General features: G+C 38.7%; 1 protein-coding gene across 1 annotated transcript; it reads left to right on the top strand.

Moving 5' to 3' along the window:
* The first annotated feature begins 1818 nt into the window (after window positions 1-1818).
* Window positions 1819-10511, top strand: LOC127965923 (neuropeptide Y receptor type 6). The gene is made up of 2 exons (XM_052566644.1): window positions 1819-2125; window positions 8465-10511. The coding sequence occupies exon 2, from the start codon at window positions 8581-8583 to the stop codon at window positions 9715-9717; it is 1137 nt and encodes a 378-aa protein (XP_052422604.1). The 5' UTR covers window positions 1819-2125; window positions 8465-8580; the 3' UTR covers window positions 9718-10511.
* Window positions 10512-13891: the final 3380 nt, after the last annotated feature.

Raw genomic sequence — 13891 nt, forward strand, 5'->3', positions numbered from 1 at the left:
AGCCAACTATAAAATGTACATTTTAATGAAATAAAAAAGGTTTAAAATGTTGTAATACGATTTATTCTGTTGACCAAAAGATTGACTTTTTATGTTACATTTACATTTTTGCTCTTTTTATCAATTATTTTTTGCTCTATAACATTTTACCGTTTGACAGTCCAGCTAACTGTGACAACATGCCCCATAAAGACATTTTTCCATGGAAATTATGGATAAAATATGCCTTTTAGTCAAGACACTTGACTATAAAGAAAATAAACCTACTCAGATATATTCACTAGATTAAATCTCTCCTTTCAAAGAAGAAAAGAAAATAACACCTTGAACATCCTTTGCTCCAAACAGTGGCGTGCTTTTCTTGTGCAGACTGCTCAAGTTCTACTCTTCAAAGTGTCTTTTGCACCTGAAGTACCTCTGAGAGTGGTAGCGAGAAGCTCATTTGCATTTTAACAGCATGGGTTTAGTTAAAGACCAAAAACAAAGTAAAACATTCCACCCCCCTGCAAGGTTTCTTGTATAAGACACTCTTTACATCACGAATATGCCAAAAATAGACCTGTGCAGTAAATAATAGGCAAGAATCAGTGAAGGGAGTTTAATATTTTCCATGCTCAGTTCACACGTCAAGGTCTAGCCATCATCACCGACTGCATCGCACCTGCCACCGAAGTGACTCAAACTCCCACCGCACATCTAATCAAACATTCGGTTAGGCAGCAGACAGCATGCTCGCTCGGATTTCTTTTCCTATTTTTCCTGAGTTGAAAGAGCGTTATTCGTAATGACAGTTTATTCTCCGGCCTGCCTTCGTTGTCTTGCATGCTCTGCTCCTTTTATTATCTTCTGTCTGCAATCCTTTTCCCAGGGCCGAAAACTCATTTATTCACCCAAATTGATGTGATTACCAGTTCTCAACAATAGACCAGTGTGGAGATGTCTTAGATTTCATTTGTTTTTAAATCATACTGTCATGTTCAAATGGAGTCTGTGGAATTAATTTTGACCCTTAATTGCATCAAGGAGCAATACGTCAGAAAAAGCAACAATCTAGTCTGCATAGCACATGTGTTTGACTATCTAATTTTTGGCAAATGTCTACTTTGGTAAAGTTCAGCTGCTGTAGACACAGTGAGTGAAGGTTATAGCTTGTGTGGATGGTTATGGCATTCTCGCTGAACATTCAGTGAACCAAAATACATCATCTCCTTAACCTCCTTTCTCGAAAATGGTTGAATAAATGGGATTTGAGTTTAATTGCCATTGCCTTAAAGGATAATTTCTGATAAACTTCTGGAAACTCATGCAATTTTCCTGTAAACATGTATGTCAAATCAAAGCCAATTGGGCAAAAACAACACGCAGGACGCCATTTTGTCCAAAAACTAAGGACACATGTAGGCTAGACCGTTTGGCGCGCTAATATTGAGAAAACTCTTGAAGGGATGTTCTAAACTTTTTCATAATGTCGTGCGTAGCCTATTCGTGACAAATGTTTGTAGAGATTACTTAATAGTTTTTCAGGATCACTGAAATAAATTATTTGTAGAAAAGTATAGGTTGTAATGTTTTTCAAACATGTTAAACATGTTTCTAAGCGTTTTTTCGTTTTAAATGAATCCTTTTTATAATTCCATATTACATTATTTATTATCACAACCTTGTCAATTTCAACCCTAAAGATCACTTTTGATAAATTTATCATCTAAATGAGAGGCACTTATTTTTAATCAATAATTGATACGAACGCAGTGACATTACAGCAGTGACTTGTCAATTAGCCTTAATTAAAATCTTATTAATTAACCTTTCTCAGCGCTATCAAGCCCCTTTGCTTTGCTCAGAGCTCCAAACAACAACCAATCGAATGATGAGCCAAAAGAGCCCGTGAAATCTGCGCGCGCAGGGTTGGTTGACACCAATATTCACATCCACGCAAAGTTTCCCAGCGTTTCATCCGGACACTTTCTGCCCATCTGCACGCCTGAAGTCCCGTCCAGAGAATCAGACAGCTGCTGCTGCTAGAGCAGGGAGTTTCTGCATCCCCCTCCTCCGTCATCAGTCGAGTTCAGACCCTCACCGCACTGTCGGCATCATCAGCGCTGGAGAAAACACAGCTTAACTGGTAAGATCGCGTTATAAATACGGTGAAAATGTCGCGTTGTACTGTAGAGATTTAAAAACTGAACATCTGAGCAGATGTATGACGTGAACCGTTTAAACGCGTCTAAAGGAATTTCTAGCATTCCTCGCATTTCAGCTTTGAGTAGTTATGCAACTGATTTTCATAATTTGAATCTTGGCATGTGATATGATTTTGAACTTTTAGAAAAAAGAAGCTTTTCTGATATATCCGTGGTTTAATTATCCTTTACTTACTATAAAAGAACTTCTACTTATTAGAAAAGTCATTTAGAATGTGTGTGTAACAATCTAGTGAGCAGTTTGCTCAAGTCTCTGAGCATGAAGTCAGTTGGTGCTTATGTGAAATGTTGATGGAAATGATAACTGAAAGGAGGTCAGAGTGTTTTCACCTTTTCCACCAAGTTATAATTTGAGACTTGATAGAAGGATCTATCTGACAGCTGAACGTGATGGGGAAATAGTAATTCTGGGAAAGAATAATCATTTCCTCAAGTGGGATTTAAGATGTCTGGCATGTATTTGTCAGTATGCATTGAAATTCTGTAATCTCAGAAGATAATGTGTGCTTCTTGTCAAGGCTAGACACAAGGATTGTTCAGTTACGCAGCTCGAGAGACACAAGATTAAAGAGACACGTTTATATATAGACTAAGAATGATTTCTGCCCTTGTGGAGTGTTTATTATGGTGTCTCCCTCCCGGCAGTTTGATCGACAGGTGTGAAAGATCTGAAGGTAATCGTGATTACAGTTTCCTTTTCTCTTAAAATAGACCTCGATTTAGTGATTTTAGGTTGGGTTCATACTTGATGTTCAATGTAAAATCTGCATCTAGCAGTGAAACCTTGAGAACCATTGCAAAATACATTATAAGGCGTATTTATTTTTTATAGACCTTTCTGTAGCTCATTGATTGGCTTTAATATTTTCCAGCTGAGGATGAGGAGGTTCAAGGTGAAAAGAAAAGTCTTTACGTGTGCTGTTTTGAGGGAGTTCTCAATGGGCAGAGATCATACATATGTCTGTCTGATGTGAAGCAGCTTTAGGTTGTGAGGGGAGGCTTCCCGACCTAAAAAGGCTGATGAAAACATCAAAGGTCAATGGATGGATGTAATACATTTTGATGAATTGTGAAACTTAATCAGTTGGATGAAGATGACGTGTCTAGAAAGCACTATTTTTTATGACACTTATGTTATGCTTAAGCCGTCCCCCCGGTGCATTTTGAACACCTGACTCCTACGGAGCGAGTAGACACCGCGGGACTCTTAAAGGACGCCCTGCGGCAGTTAGACAGAGGACGGGCTAAAGTTTGAGATTTTAAATACAGCCCTGTGGCCCAAAATCTGACATTTTAACTATGCTCCGAAAGGTTTGTCACAGATTTTTAGTCTTTACGCTTCCCTTTAGTGAAAGATTCAGCTAAAATGAATCTTAAAATTAAAAGATCCAGTCAAAAATTAATATCCAGTCATCATTTACTCACTCTAAATGATGTTATTTAAAACCTGTACACATATGCCATTAAAAAGTGTTGGATGTTTTTGAAAGTCTCCTATGCTCACTAAGGTTGCATTTATTTAAGCAAAATACAGTAAAAACAGCAATGTTGTGAAGTATTATTATTACAATTGAATACAACTGTTTTCTTTATTAATGTATTTAAAAATGCAATTTATTCCTGTGATGCAAAGCAGAATTTTCACTATCAAGACTCCAGTCTTCAGTGAAACATGATTAAAATCATTTTAATGTGCTGACTGATTGTTTGTTACCTTCTAAATGCAGCAATTTAATGCATCCTTTCTGAATAAAAGTATTAATTTCTTTTAAAAAATTACAAACTACCATTTGTGTGTATATATACACATGTTATAAGGATATATTATGAAAATGAATAGTGACTAGGTTTGAGGGTACGTAAATGACAGAATTTTCATTTGGGTGAACTGGAACTGATCCTTTCAGGAATTCTTATGTGAATATTTTAGCATAGCTTTATACTTTCCTGCTATTTTTATGTCCTCCATCATAACAGACTACGCTGAAGCCGTAGAGAAGCTGTTCTACAACCCTGATTTTACAATAAATTGGCTTGTCCCTGTGTAGTTGGCCTGCCCAGATGGATTTGAACCACATCGCCTCGAGCCACTTTGAGGTATTTCGGCAGGGCTATTACCTTCAGTGTGCGTCCTATGTAGTGAATTGCCCTTCCACCATCCTATAGGGATCCTCATATTTATGGAAACCCAGCAGTGTTCCTCAGAACTGATGTAAATCCACTACAGCAGAGAGCCAGGCTTTTCTTCTTCAATCAGAGATGCTGAAGGCTTCTCTGGCCATGAACCCACATCCATAACACTGTCTTTCACCTGCCATATGCAGCATGTCATTGTCCTTTTGACGAAGGTTGAGAGAGAGCTCACTCAAAAGAAAAGGAGAGATAATTTACAGCTTTCCAAGGTTGTTGAAATGTGTAATTGTCATCTGTGTAAAGCACATCATCAGCCGGAAATGTGTTTGTATGGTTATCAGAATATCTCAGGGATACACTTCTTAATCAAAATGTGATTCAGACCCTGACAGCTACAGTAGATCTATTTTTATGTGGATTACAGTGGAAAACATTAGATTGTTTTTATGTCTCTAGATAGTAAATGAGTTCTCCTTGAATGCAAATCTATGGGATTTCTTTATTCGCATTTCCATCCATCAGACGAATTTCTGCAAAATTTCTGATAATTTAGGAAAACATAGCATAGCATTTTGTGTGTGTGTGTGTGTTTGGCATGTTCAGATAAAAAGATCAATGTTACATATGCTGTTTTGAACCTTAAAATGGTTACTCATACACTGGAAAAAAAAATGTTGAAAGAGTTTTCACAAAAAAAATAGTTTGTAAATTTCACAAATAATTATAAAGAATCAGCAAGTATTACATTGAATGAAAAAAAAATTGAGGACTGAAACAGCATTTTCTTGTAAAATATACTTTTGTAATCTTTTTTTTTTTATTTATAACTTCATAAAAAATCATTTTTTTCAGTGTAGTCATCACTCATGTCATTTCAACATGTTTTTCTTCTGTGACGCACAAAAGAAGATATTTTCAAATTCAATGGACACCCCTGACATTAAATGACAAAACACTCATTTTCATTCATTTTTGTTGCACTGTTCTTTTAAGATTAGAATGGAGAAGGTATTTTAAAAGACAGATTAAATAAAATGAAACCCTTCAAGAACACAATCTACTTAAGAGTGAATGGTTTGATTAGGTTTGATCGCTCACATTATGATTTGTTGACTCAACAGTACCCTCAAGAGTCTGTTTAATCAGAGGTTGTGATAAGCCTGGCATATCTCAAGGTCATTATAAAGCTGTCGATAAGTGACTCACAGCTGCTAATGTGAGTCAAATAGCAGTCTAAGGTTTGCAAGCATAATAAAATACCAACAAAAAGGTTGCCGAAAAACATTAATATTCTCCTGGAGAAGCAAGAATCTTCTCTCAGTAATACTAGATGCCTGACCAAAGTGTTTGAGAGTGGTAGTTGTTGTCAGCTTACTAGCTGCCTGACAAGAAACTGGCAGCTACAGTGAGAATGACAGGATCCAAATCATGAGGAACAAGCTAATGAACTGCTACAGCTTCTGTCAAATCAGTCGAACTCTTCAAGGTTAACCGAGGAAGAAAGCACTTTGGCACAATTCACTCTTTGTTTTCTGACCTAATCTATTGGATCTGACCTTGTACACTTAGTCAGCAGCTCACAAATAATGATAAATATCCCGCTGTGTATTTCAGCTTCCTGTGTAAAGATTTTTACATAAGCTTTTCTTGTTAAAGGGACATTTCACACAAAAACAAAACAATTTGCATCATTTTTTTAATGCTTGTTCTTCATGGAAAACAAAAGCTATGTTATATTAATATGTCTTCTTGTTTAGCAGAGATGGTCACCATTCACTTTCATTGTATGGAGAAGACTAGCGTGAACATTCTGCTACAAATTTCTTCCTTTGTGTTTGACAAGAGAAAGAAATTCAAGGGGGTTGGAAATAACTTCAGAGTGAATAAAATGTCAGAATCTTCATTTCTGGATCAACTGCTCCCTTAAAATATTCCTTTTGACCCTCTGAGCTTGATTTAAGTGTCTGCTGGAAACGCTGGAACCCATTTGCTATCGGTTTTGTCTTTTTGGTTTATTCATTTCCTCAATTTCTTTTTATCTCAAATGACAATGAGCATTTGATTTGCACAAGTAGAGAATCTCTGTGAGCGGTTATGAAAGCATGTCGCTCAGACTTGTCTGTGTGATATGAAAATTAGATGATTAATTTAGTTCTGCCTTATATAATTTCACACGCTCCCTTAAATTCTTGAGTCACTCTCTCCACACACACAAACCTCCGATGCTGCCGCCTCTGATATATGCCATTATATCTCAGCATGTCAGAGCTGTGGTAATACGATACTTTGTCTCCTCTGAAGGACACATCTATCAAAGGTATCATATATCAGGTGTATCATATTCTTGAATCTGACCTCTATCTAAGAATGCTTTTGTGCATTAGTGATGACTTATGCATATTTTATTTTGGCATTTTAATGAAATAGAAAAATAGAATAATAAAAATAGAAAAAAAAACATTAAAAGTTATAATGTCACATTTGCATACATTTTATTTCAATATATATGCATATTCAGTGTCCCATAGGGTTATGGTTTACTGATGTGAAACATTATTGGGGAGTGCTAATTCAGTAGACTTGAATTAAAGAAGAGATCCAAGCCATATTTAGGGGCCAAAATAGATGTGTGTGTTGGGTTGTGTGTGTGTGTGGGGGGGGGGGGGGGGTTACCCAAAATAGGATTGATTGGCCAATATTGATCAATATAAACATATGTAATGTCTTTTTCATTCATACTGGCAGCCAGAGGGCACCCTCGCGCAGAAACTCTACATATGCATCACAGAAGTAATAGAACTCATGACACTCCAGGAAATCCCTAATATGGACAAAGGTATCACTATCTGCAGCTCAACAAAAAGAAGATAGAAACATTTTGAATGTTGAAACATAAAGACACTCTACTGCGTCAATCTATATTTATCAGTGTTCTTTAAGCCTTCTTGAGTATTTTCTGAATTAAATATATTTATGAACCATTGCTGGAGGTGATGATGCTTATGTCAGGTTTTGTTACCTAACCCTACAGTTAACCACCCAAAACATCTAGCAGTCTACTTTAGCTACTGCATAGCAATGCCCTGGCAACCAGAAAACCCTAGTCTTGTACTCGTATGTTTTTCCAAAGCCTTTAAAAGCACTGGGATTTCATCTGTAAAAATGCCAATTGAAGAGGTCCTCTTTAAAAGATTATGTGTGATAAATGATGCTCTTTAGAGCTGTGAAGGATTGAAACTGTGGAGTACATAATCTCAGTAAGGCATTCCCTGAATCAGCTTCCCCCTCCATGTGAGATGAATGACGTAATAATCTGGTGTGAAACTCCTGACAGTTGGTTCGGAGGAGAGAGAAGATATTAGCAGTGGCTTAATTACAACACATACTCTATCCAGAAACTCACAATGGTCCAACCAAGGAATAAATTAGCCTAAGTGACTTTAGCGGGAGTAAAATATTTGATGCTTTTATCTGTATCCAATACAGGAGTCAAGTAAAGTCAAGTTAGATGCTGTGCTAGTTGAAATACTGTAGTTAGTAGTTCCATTATTTAATTTAATAAGATTTTTAATTTCCAAACCGTCAGGTAAACCTGCCATGATAAATTCTGTATAAAAATGTGCTAATGTTTCGACAGCTTTTAAATCTGTAGTGCGTGATATTTTTTTTTTTGATTGCTTTTATCAACATAAAAGCCATATTAGGGCAAAGAAAAGAGAACTCTGAGATAAAAAGGATAAAGAGAGAATTCTATTGAGAGAGACCTCCATCTGTCAGCTTAACGGACAGGATGACCTGTCAACATCCCGAGGGAGTTTTTGCAAAGAGTATTAGTTGAGTCCACGCCGTTAGTAGAGCAGAATGTATCGTGTGTTTTGGTAAACATACACGAGAGCTAATTCAAGAAACGATGAGGTGAAACTACTTAAGAGAGATTTGCAATGTTTTCTCCTTAAACAAGATGTTTGTGGTCAGATTTCAAGTCCACAAACATCCTTTGGATTAAGGGGGTTTAACTTTTCCCAGAGACCCATTTGCAGAGTTAAATCCTTCCCCATTAAACCCCTCCCAAAATATTGTCCATATTAATGCCTGCTAACAGTCTTTACGTGCTCCTTTTCCTCTAGGTCAACCAACTGGCCGTCTGCAAATAAATGGAAGGACCTAAACAATGAGTCAACTTTCATCTGCTGTTTAACGGTTTTGTGAACGCTTAGCTTCTCCTCAAACAACTCTGGGACTTATGGAGGCCTCTGTGAACTCGGACAACATCAGCAACACCTCAGCTGGGTTGGGCCAGGGAACATGGGTTGAGTCCAGCGTGTGCCCTCCCTCTGTGAGTGGCACGACCCTTCTGATCGTGGCCTACAGCACCGTTATTGCGGTGGGATTGGTGGGCAACACTTGTCTGGTCTTCATCATATCCAGACAGAAGGAGATGAGGAACGTCACCAACATCCTCATCGCCAACCTCTCCTGCTCCGACATCCTCATGTGCGTGGTGTGCCTCCCCGTGACGGTCATCTACACACTCATGGACCGCTGGATCCTGGGCGAGACGCTATGCAAGGTCACGCCGTTCGTGCAGTGCATGTCCGTCACGGTGTCCATCTTCTCGCTGGTCCTCATCGCGTTGGAGCGCCATCAACTCATCATCCACCCCACTGGCTGGACACCCGCCGCAGGCCATTCGTACCTGGCCGTGGCGGTCACCTGGATGGTGGCCTGCTTCATTTCCTTACCCTTCCTGTCCTTTAACATCCTCACTAACGCTCCGTTCCAAAACCTCAGCCTTCCATTCAACCCGTTTAGCGACCACGTGATTTGCATGGAGCTCTGGCCGTCTGAACGCAACCGTTTGGCATACACCACCTCGCTTCTGCTATTCCAATACTGTCTCCCCCTGCTTCTCATTCTACTCTGCTACTTGCGCATATTCCTGCGTTTGCGCAGACGGAAGGACATGGTGGAGCAAGCCACCGAAGCCCGGCAGAGGAAGGCGCGGGGCGCTCAGCGCATCAACGCCATGTTAGTTTTAATCGTAGTTGCTTTTGCTCTCTGCTGGCTCCCGCTCAACGTCTTCAACACCATCTTTGACTGGTACCACCAGGTGCTTCCTTCTTGCCAGCACGACGTCATCTTCTCGGCCTGCCACCTCACGGCAATGGCGTCTACCTGCGTCAACCCAGTGGTCTATGGCTTCCTCAACACCAACTTCCAGAAGGAGCTGAAGGCGACACTCCAGCGCTGCCATTGTGGCTGGGGCGTACCGGAGACCTACGAGAGCTTCCCGCTTTCGACGGTGGCCACTGACGTCACCAAGGTGTCATCCATGCAGCAGGGCTCTCTACTGAGATCGGAACAGTGCGCTCACTGCTAAAGAGACGGCAGGAACGGAGGGAAGAAGGAGGGGAGGGGTTGAGGACGAGCAAGCATTGTTTCCATGGAGACGTTGAATTGCTATGTGGGTTTCTGCATCAGTTCATACCCAGGAGATCTAAAAACAACCTCAACCCACAGTTGCCATGTTTTCTGGGGTCCAGGTGTGGAACGCAGTGTGATATTTTGTTCTCAACAGCTAGGGTAGACAGGGCGTCATTACTGTCTCTGTGTATGACTTGTACAGGATAAATATTCCATCAAGAATGTGATTATTCCTCTGATGACACTTTCAAGCGTTCGTGTTAAGGAGGACTGATTTATGAGGCTGGATTGTTTTAGAAAGTTGCAAATAGTATAATGAAAGTACTTTTTATGTACAGTTCTTTGAGTTATTTCTTCACTGTAGCAGGGAGTCGGTGCCCTCACTAAAGTATTTCTTCTGTCTGGTTTTGTTGTTGCTGGTGGTGGTGTTTAATGAATTGTAACTATTATTATTTATTGTGCTGCTTTAGTGAGACCGCCTGTGCTGCATTTTAACTTTGAAATCGTGCCTCTGTAATATTGGGAAGCATATTAAACATTTGAGCATTGGTGTTAGCTTAACAACACATCCATCTTCTGTTACAGTAGACACATGACTGTGCCAATGCCAGTTTGGTATTACATATTCTCTTGATGATTGAAGTCAAAGCAAAGGTCAGTTTCTAACAAAAGTGTTTGGTGTTGACTTTCTTGTTGCCTTATAAATGGTAGTTCTGAAAGTGCAAATAAATTTGGAAACAAAGACATCCATGTAAAGTCTCTTATTGTTTCTCTTCACTCTCGGTGTCCGTTGGCGGCGTTAGTAATTATGTTGCATGGTTTTGCACGCTCATTATTGAAGATGGAATAATTTGCATATACAGCAGGTGTGTTTGTGTTACTGACCGATGCACAAGCCACTAAATGCATGTTTACAGAAAGAGAGAAAATTGTGATGTTCATTTTACATTGACTTTTGCATTCAAGGTATTTATTTTATCAGCTCATGCATTGCTTAAGAACCCATGACTTCAGTATTGCTTGCGCCAAAGCTCTGTTTAATCTACAAGCATGTTTGTCTATAAAGGTCATAGCAATATCAAAAGTCAAGGGAAGATGATTAAAATGAAATAAAAATGTTGATACATTGGGTGTTATATATTTACTGTCTAATAACTGTAGTGTATAAGAGAGTCTCATAAAATTGAGAAAAAATCATTTTATTTTTGGGTGAAATGTGACCTCTTGAAATGTTTTCTAGATCAAAACCTTAAAAAAATGTAAAAAAGCCTTATCATAGGCAACTGGAAAACACATATGAAGGTCATGGAAGTTCATTGGTCAAAAGGACATCTTGCATTTTGTCACAGAGAGCGGTTTCATTATGCCAGAACATGCCGCTCTTCAGCGTGCTGTCTGTGACATGACATCCCAGGTGCTAAAATCACATCTATTCCAGGTCAAGGAGTTCTGTTCGGAGGTGTTACAAAACTCAGGTCGCTTGATTTATTGTCTCACATGTCCCATTTCTTTACACTGCTGCCGCAGTTTTCTTATTAGAGGAGATCAAACGTGTGACACACAGATAAAAGGTTTTCACCTAACCTTGTTTTCTCATTCTGGTTAAGATGCACTTATTTTAAATTGCCATTGATTTCCAGCACGTCACCAACAATATCTGAAAGTGAAGTGTTTGAAGACAATCCTCCATCGATTCGGTACATTTATGTGTAGGCCCAAGCCTCAGGGGACGCTCCAGCAAGAGAGCTCTGAGATTATAGAAACAGATAATTGTCGTTTGTCCAGAGGGATTTCCATCTCCTAACTGTTTTATAATTCTTACCGCAGTTTATTAGCACGCCGTGGGTTATCTGTGCTGCTCTAATCAAAAATGAGTCCCTTTTGCATTATATTTATTCAAACGTCATTTAAAGAGGCCTGGCGGCTTTGATGTGTACAGCTTGATATGACAGAATCTCCCCTATAGTCTTTCTGCAATCAGATTTACTTGCAAATGCAGCACATTTGAGTCTTTGATGTTTAAGGGCATTACTTTAGCTAATCAGCACATTTTCATCTGGTTTAGTGATGAAATATTTAATATACAGTTTTTAATCATGATTTCACAGGTTAAGTAAACAGAGGTTAAATTACCCATTTAGACTCTTAGCAGAGAATGATGTTATTTTGGAGGGAAAAGTAGTGGTTGAGAATCGGTAAGTATTAGAAATGAATTGGATTTTCTGTTTGATATTACAAAAATCAATGTGATATCAATTTTTAAAAGATAATACAATCCCTTTGCAAGCTAGCTTTCAATCCTTACCAAGTCATAATTCATAAAGTTTATGTGTCTTAATTTTGACCAGAAACATGTTCTGAAACATTGATTTGCTTTTTTATGGAAATACAGTTACAGATTACAAAAGGTAATGCAGAACAAAAATTGACCCAGTTATAATAAGCCATTGGTTAGATAACCAATTTTTTTTCTCTGGTTCTGCTGTGTTTATCTATTTCCATATAGACATTCTGTAGGCCTACTACAATGTTGAAAGTGAATGTAAAGTAACATACAGGCTATGTCTATCATTCTAGGTGTTTTTCTTTTTTTCTTTTTTCTTAAGATGTAAATCTGAAGTTGCAGTCTCATTTCATATTTCACAGAAATTGGCTTTTCTCTCTCTCTCTCTCTCTCTGTTTTACAAAGCAGCTGTATATTGCAACACTATTTTATGCCATTCTCTCTTATTGCTCATTACTTCACAATATGACTCAAAGTAAAGGTCGTAACATGAATCTCAGATGTCATTTATAGGCTATGTAAATGCATCTATGATTCAGCCATCAGTGTGCTTTTAAATTCAAATTTTTGAATTTACTTTATGTATTGGAATGCTAATTGAAAACTTCTGTAATATGATGTCATATGTTTATATCCTGTAAGTGACAGATGAATTGTGGGATTTTCTGCGTCACAAACATTGTTACGTTCCACTGAACGTTTGGCAGCTTCAACAAAGCCCGTCTGCCGTAGTTATATTTTTCAGAGATGTTTAAAAGTGGGTGACAACAACCCCAGAGGACTGTTTTAGATGCTGCGTGAGTTGAGTGCTGCTCCAGTTGTACGGCTGGGAGCAGGGGTGTATTTTTAAACCCAAATGAAGTCGTCTTGGGTGAGGTGATTGCACTCCCTCTTCTGTCTTTTCTCCCAGACAGCCGTTTACCATCTGCAAATTTTGCATTATTCATAGCCCCCACCTCGTTCTCGAAATAAAGAAATAAGAGATCAGAAGCGGGCCAGATTATTCCTCAGCCTTGTCTTTGCTATTCCTTCCAAGGGCCTGCCGCAGAGCACAGAGGATGTGGCTTGCTGACAGCAATGAAGGGCTGTGCCAAACACGCCAGTGGGGAGTGGGAAAATCATGTCCATCACCTCACCCCCCACGACTACATAATTAACACTTCTATTTAAATAAACATCATTGCTCGTTTCTTAAAGGGTAAAACGCAGCCTAATTTTCATTTTTGGGTGAACTAATCCTTTAAAGCTATAGTTCACCCGAAAATGAAGATTTACTCAGGTCATGCAAGATTTAGATCAGTTTGTTTCTTCATCAGATTTGGAGAAATATAGCATTGCATCACTTGCTCACCAATGGATCTTCTGCATTGAATGGGTGCCGTCCAAGTCCAAACAGCTGATAAAAACACCACAATACACACAAGTAATTCACATAACCCCAGTCTACCATTTAACATCTTCAGAAGTAAAAGATGTTTGTTTGTACGAAACCAGTCTGTATTAATAACACTTACTCTAGTGGAAAAAGTCCATACCCTGTTGTCCACTCACATCAAAATCCACCCACACATTTGTTTAGAACAGTTTTTGCTTGTAAACGGTGTTCGATCTGTGCATATTCCTCTCCTTATTCAGACCAGACAAATTTTTCACTGGACAAAGTAGCATTATGAAAAAAATATTGTAGCCAGAAACAACAATTTGAAATTAAAAACACATTGATGGCTTTATTTCTTACAAACTCACAGAGTTTTACTTTATAAGATGTAAATTGATGGACTGGAGTCGTGTGGATTATTGTGATGTTTTTAATCAGCTGTTTGGAATCGCATTCTGATGGCACCCA

This window comes from Carassius gibelio, chromosome B10, assembly GCF_023724105.1.
Source record: "Carassius gibelio isolate Cgi1373 ecotype wild population from Czech Republic chromosome B10, carGib1.2-hapl.c, whole genome shotgun sequence".
NCBI classification, from domain to species: domain Eukaryota; kingdom Metazoa; phylum Chordata; class Actinopteri; order Cypriniformes; family Cyprinidae; genus Carassius; species Carassius gibelio.

What these genes read in the sequence shown, in the direction of transcription:
- LOC127965923 (XM_052566644.1), top strand. Translation starts at nt 8,581, where the DNA reads ATGGAGGCCTCTGTGAACTCGGACAACATCAGCAACACCTCAGCTGGG.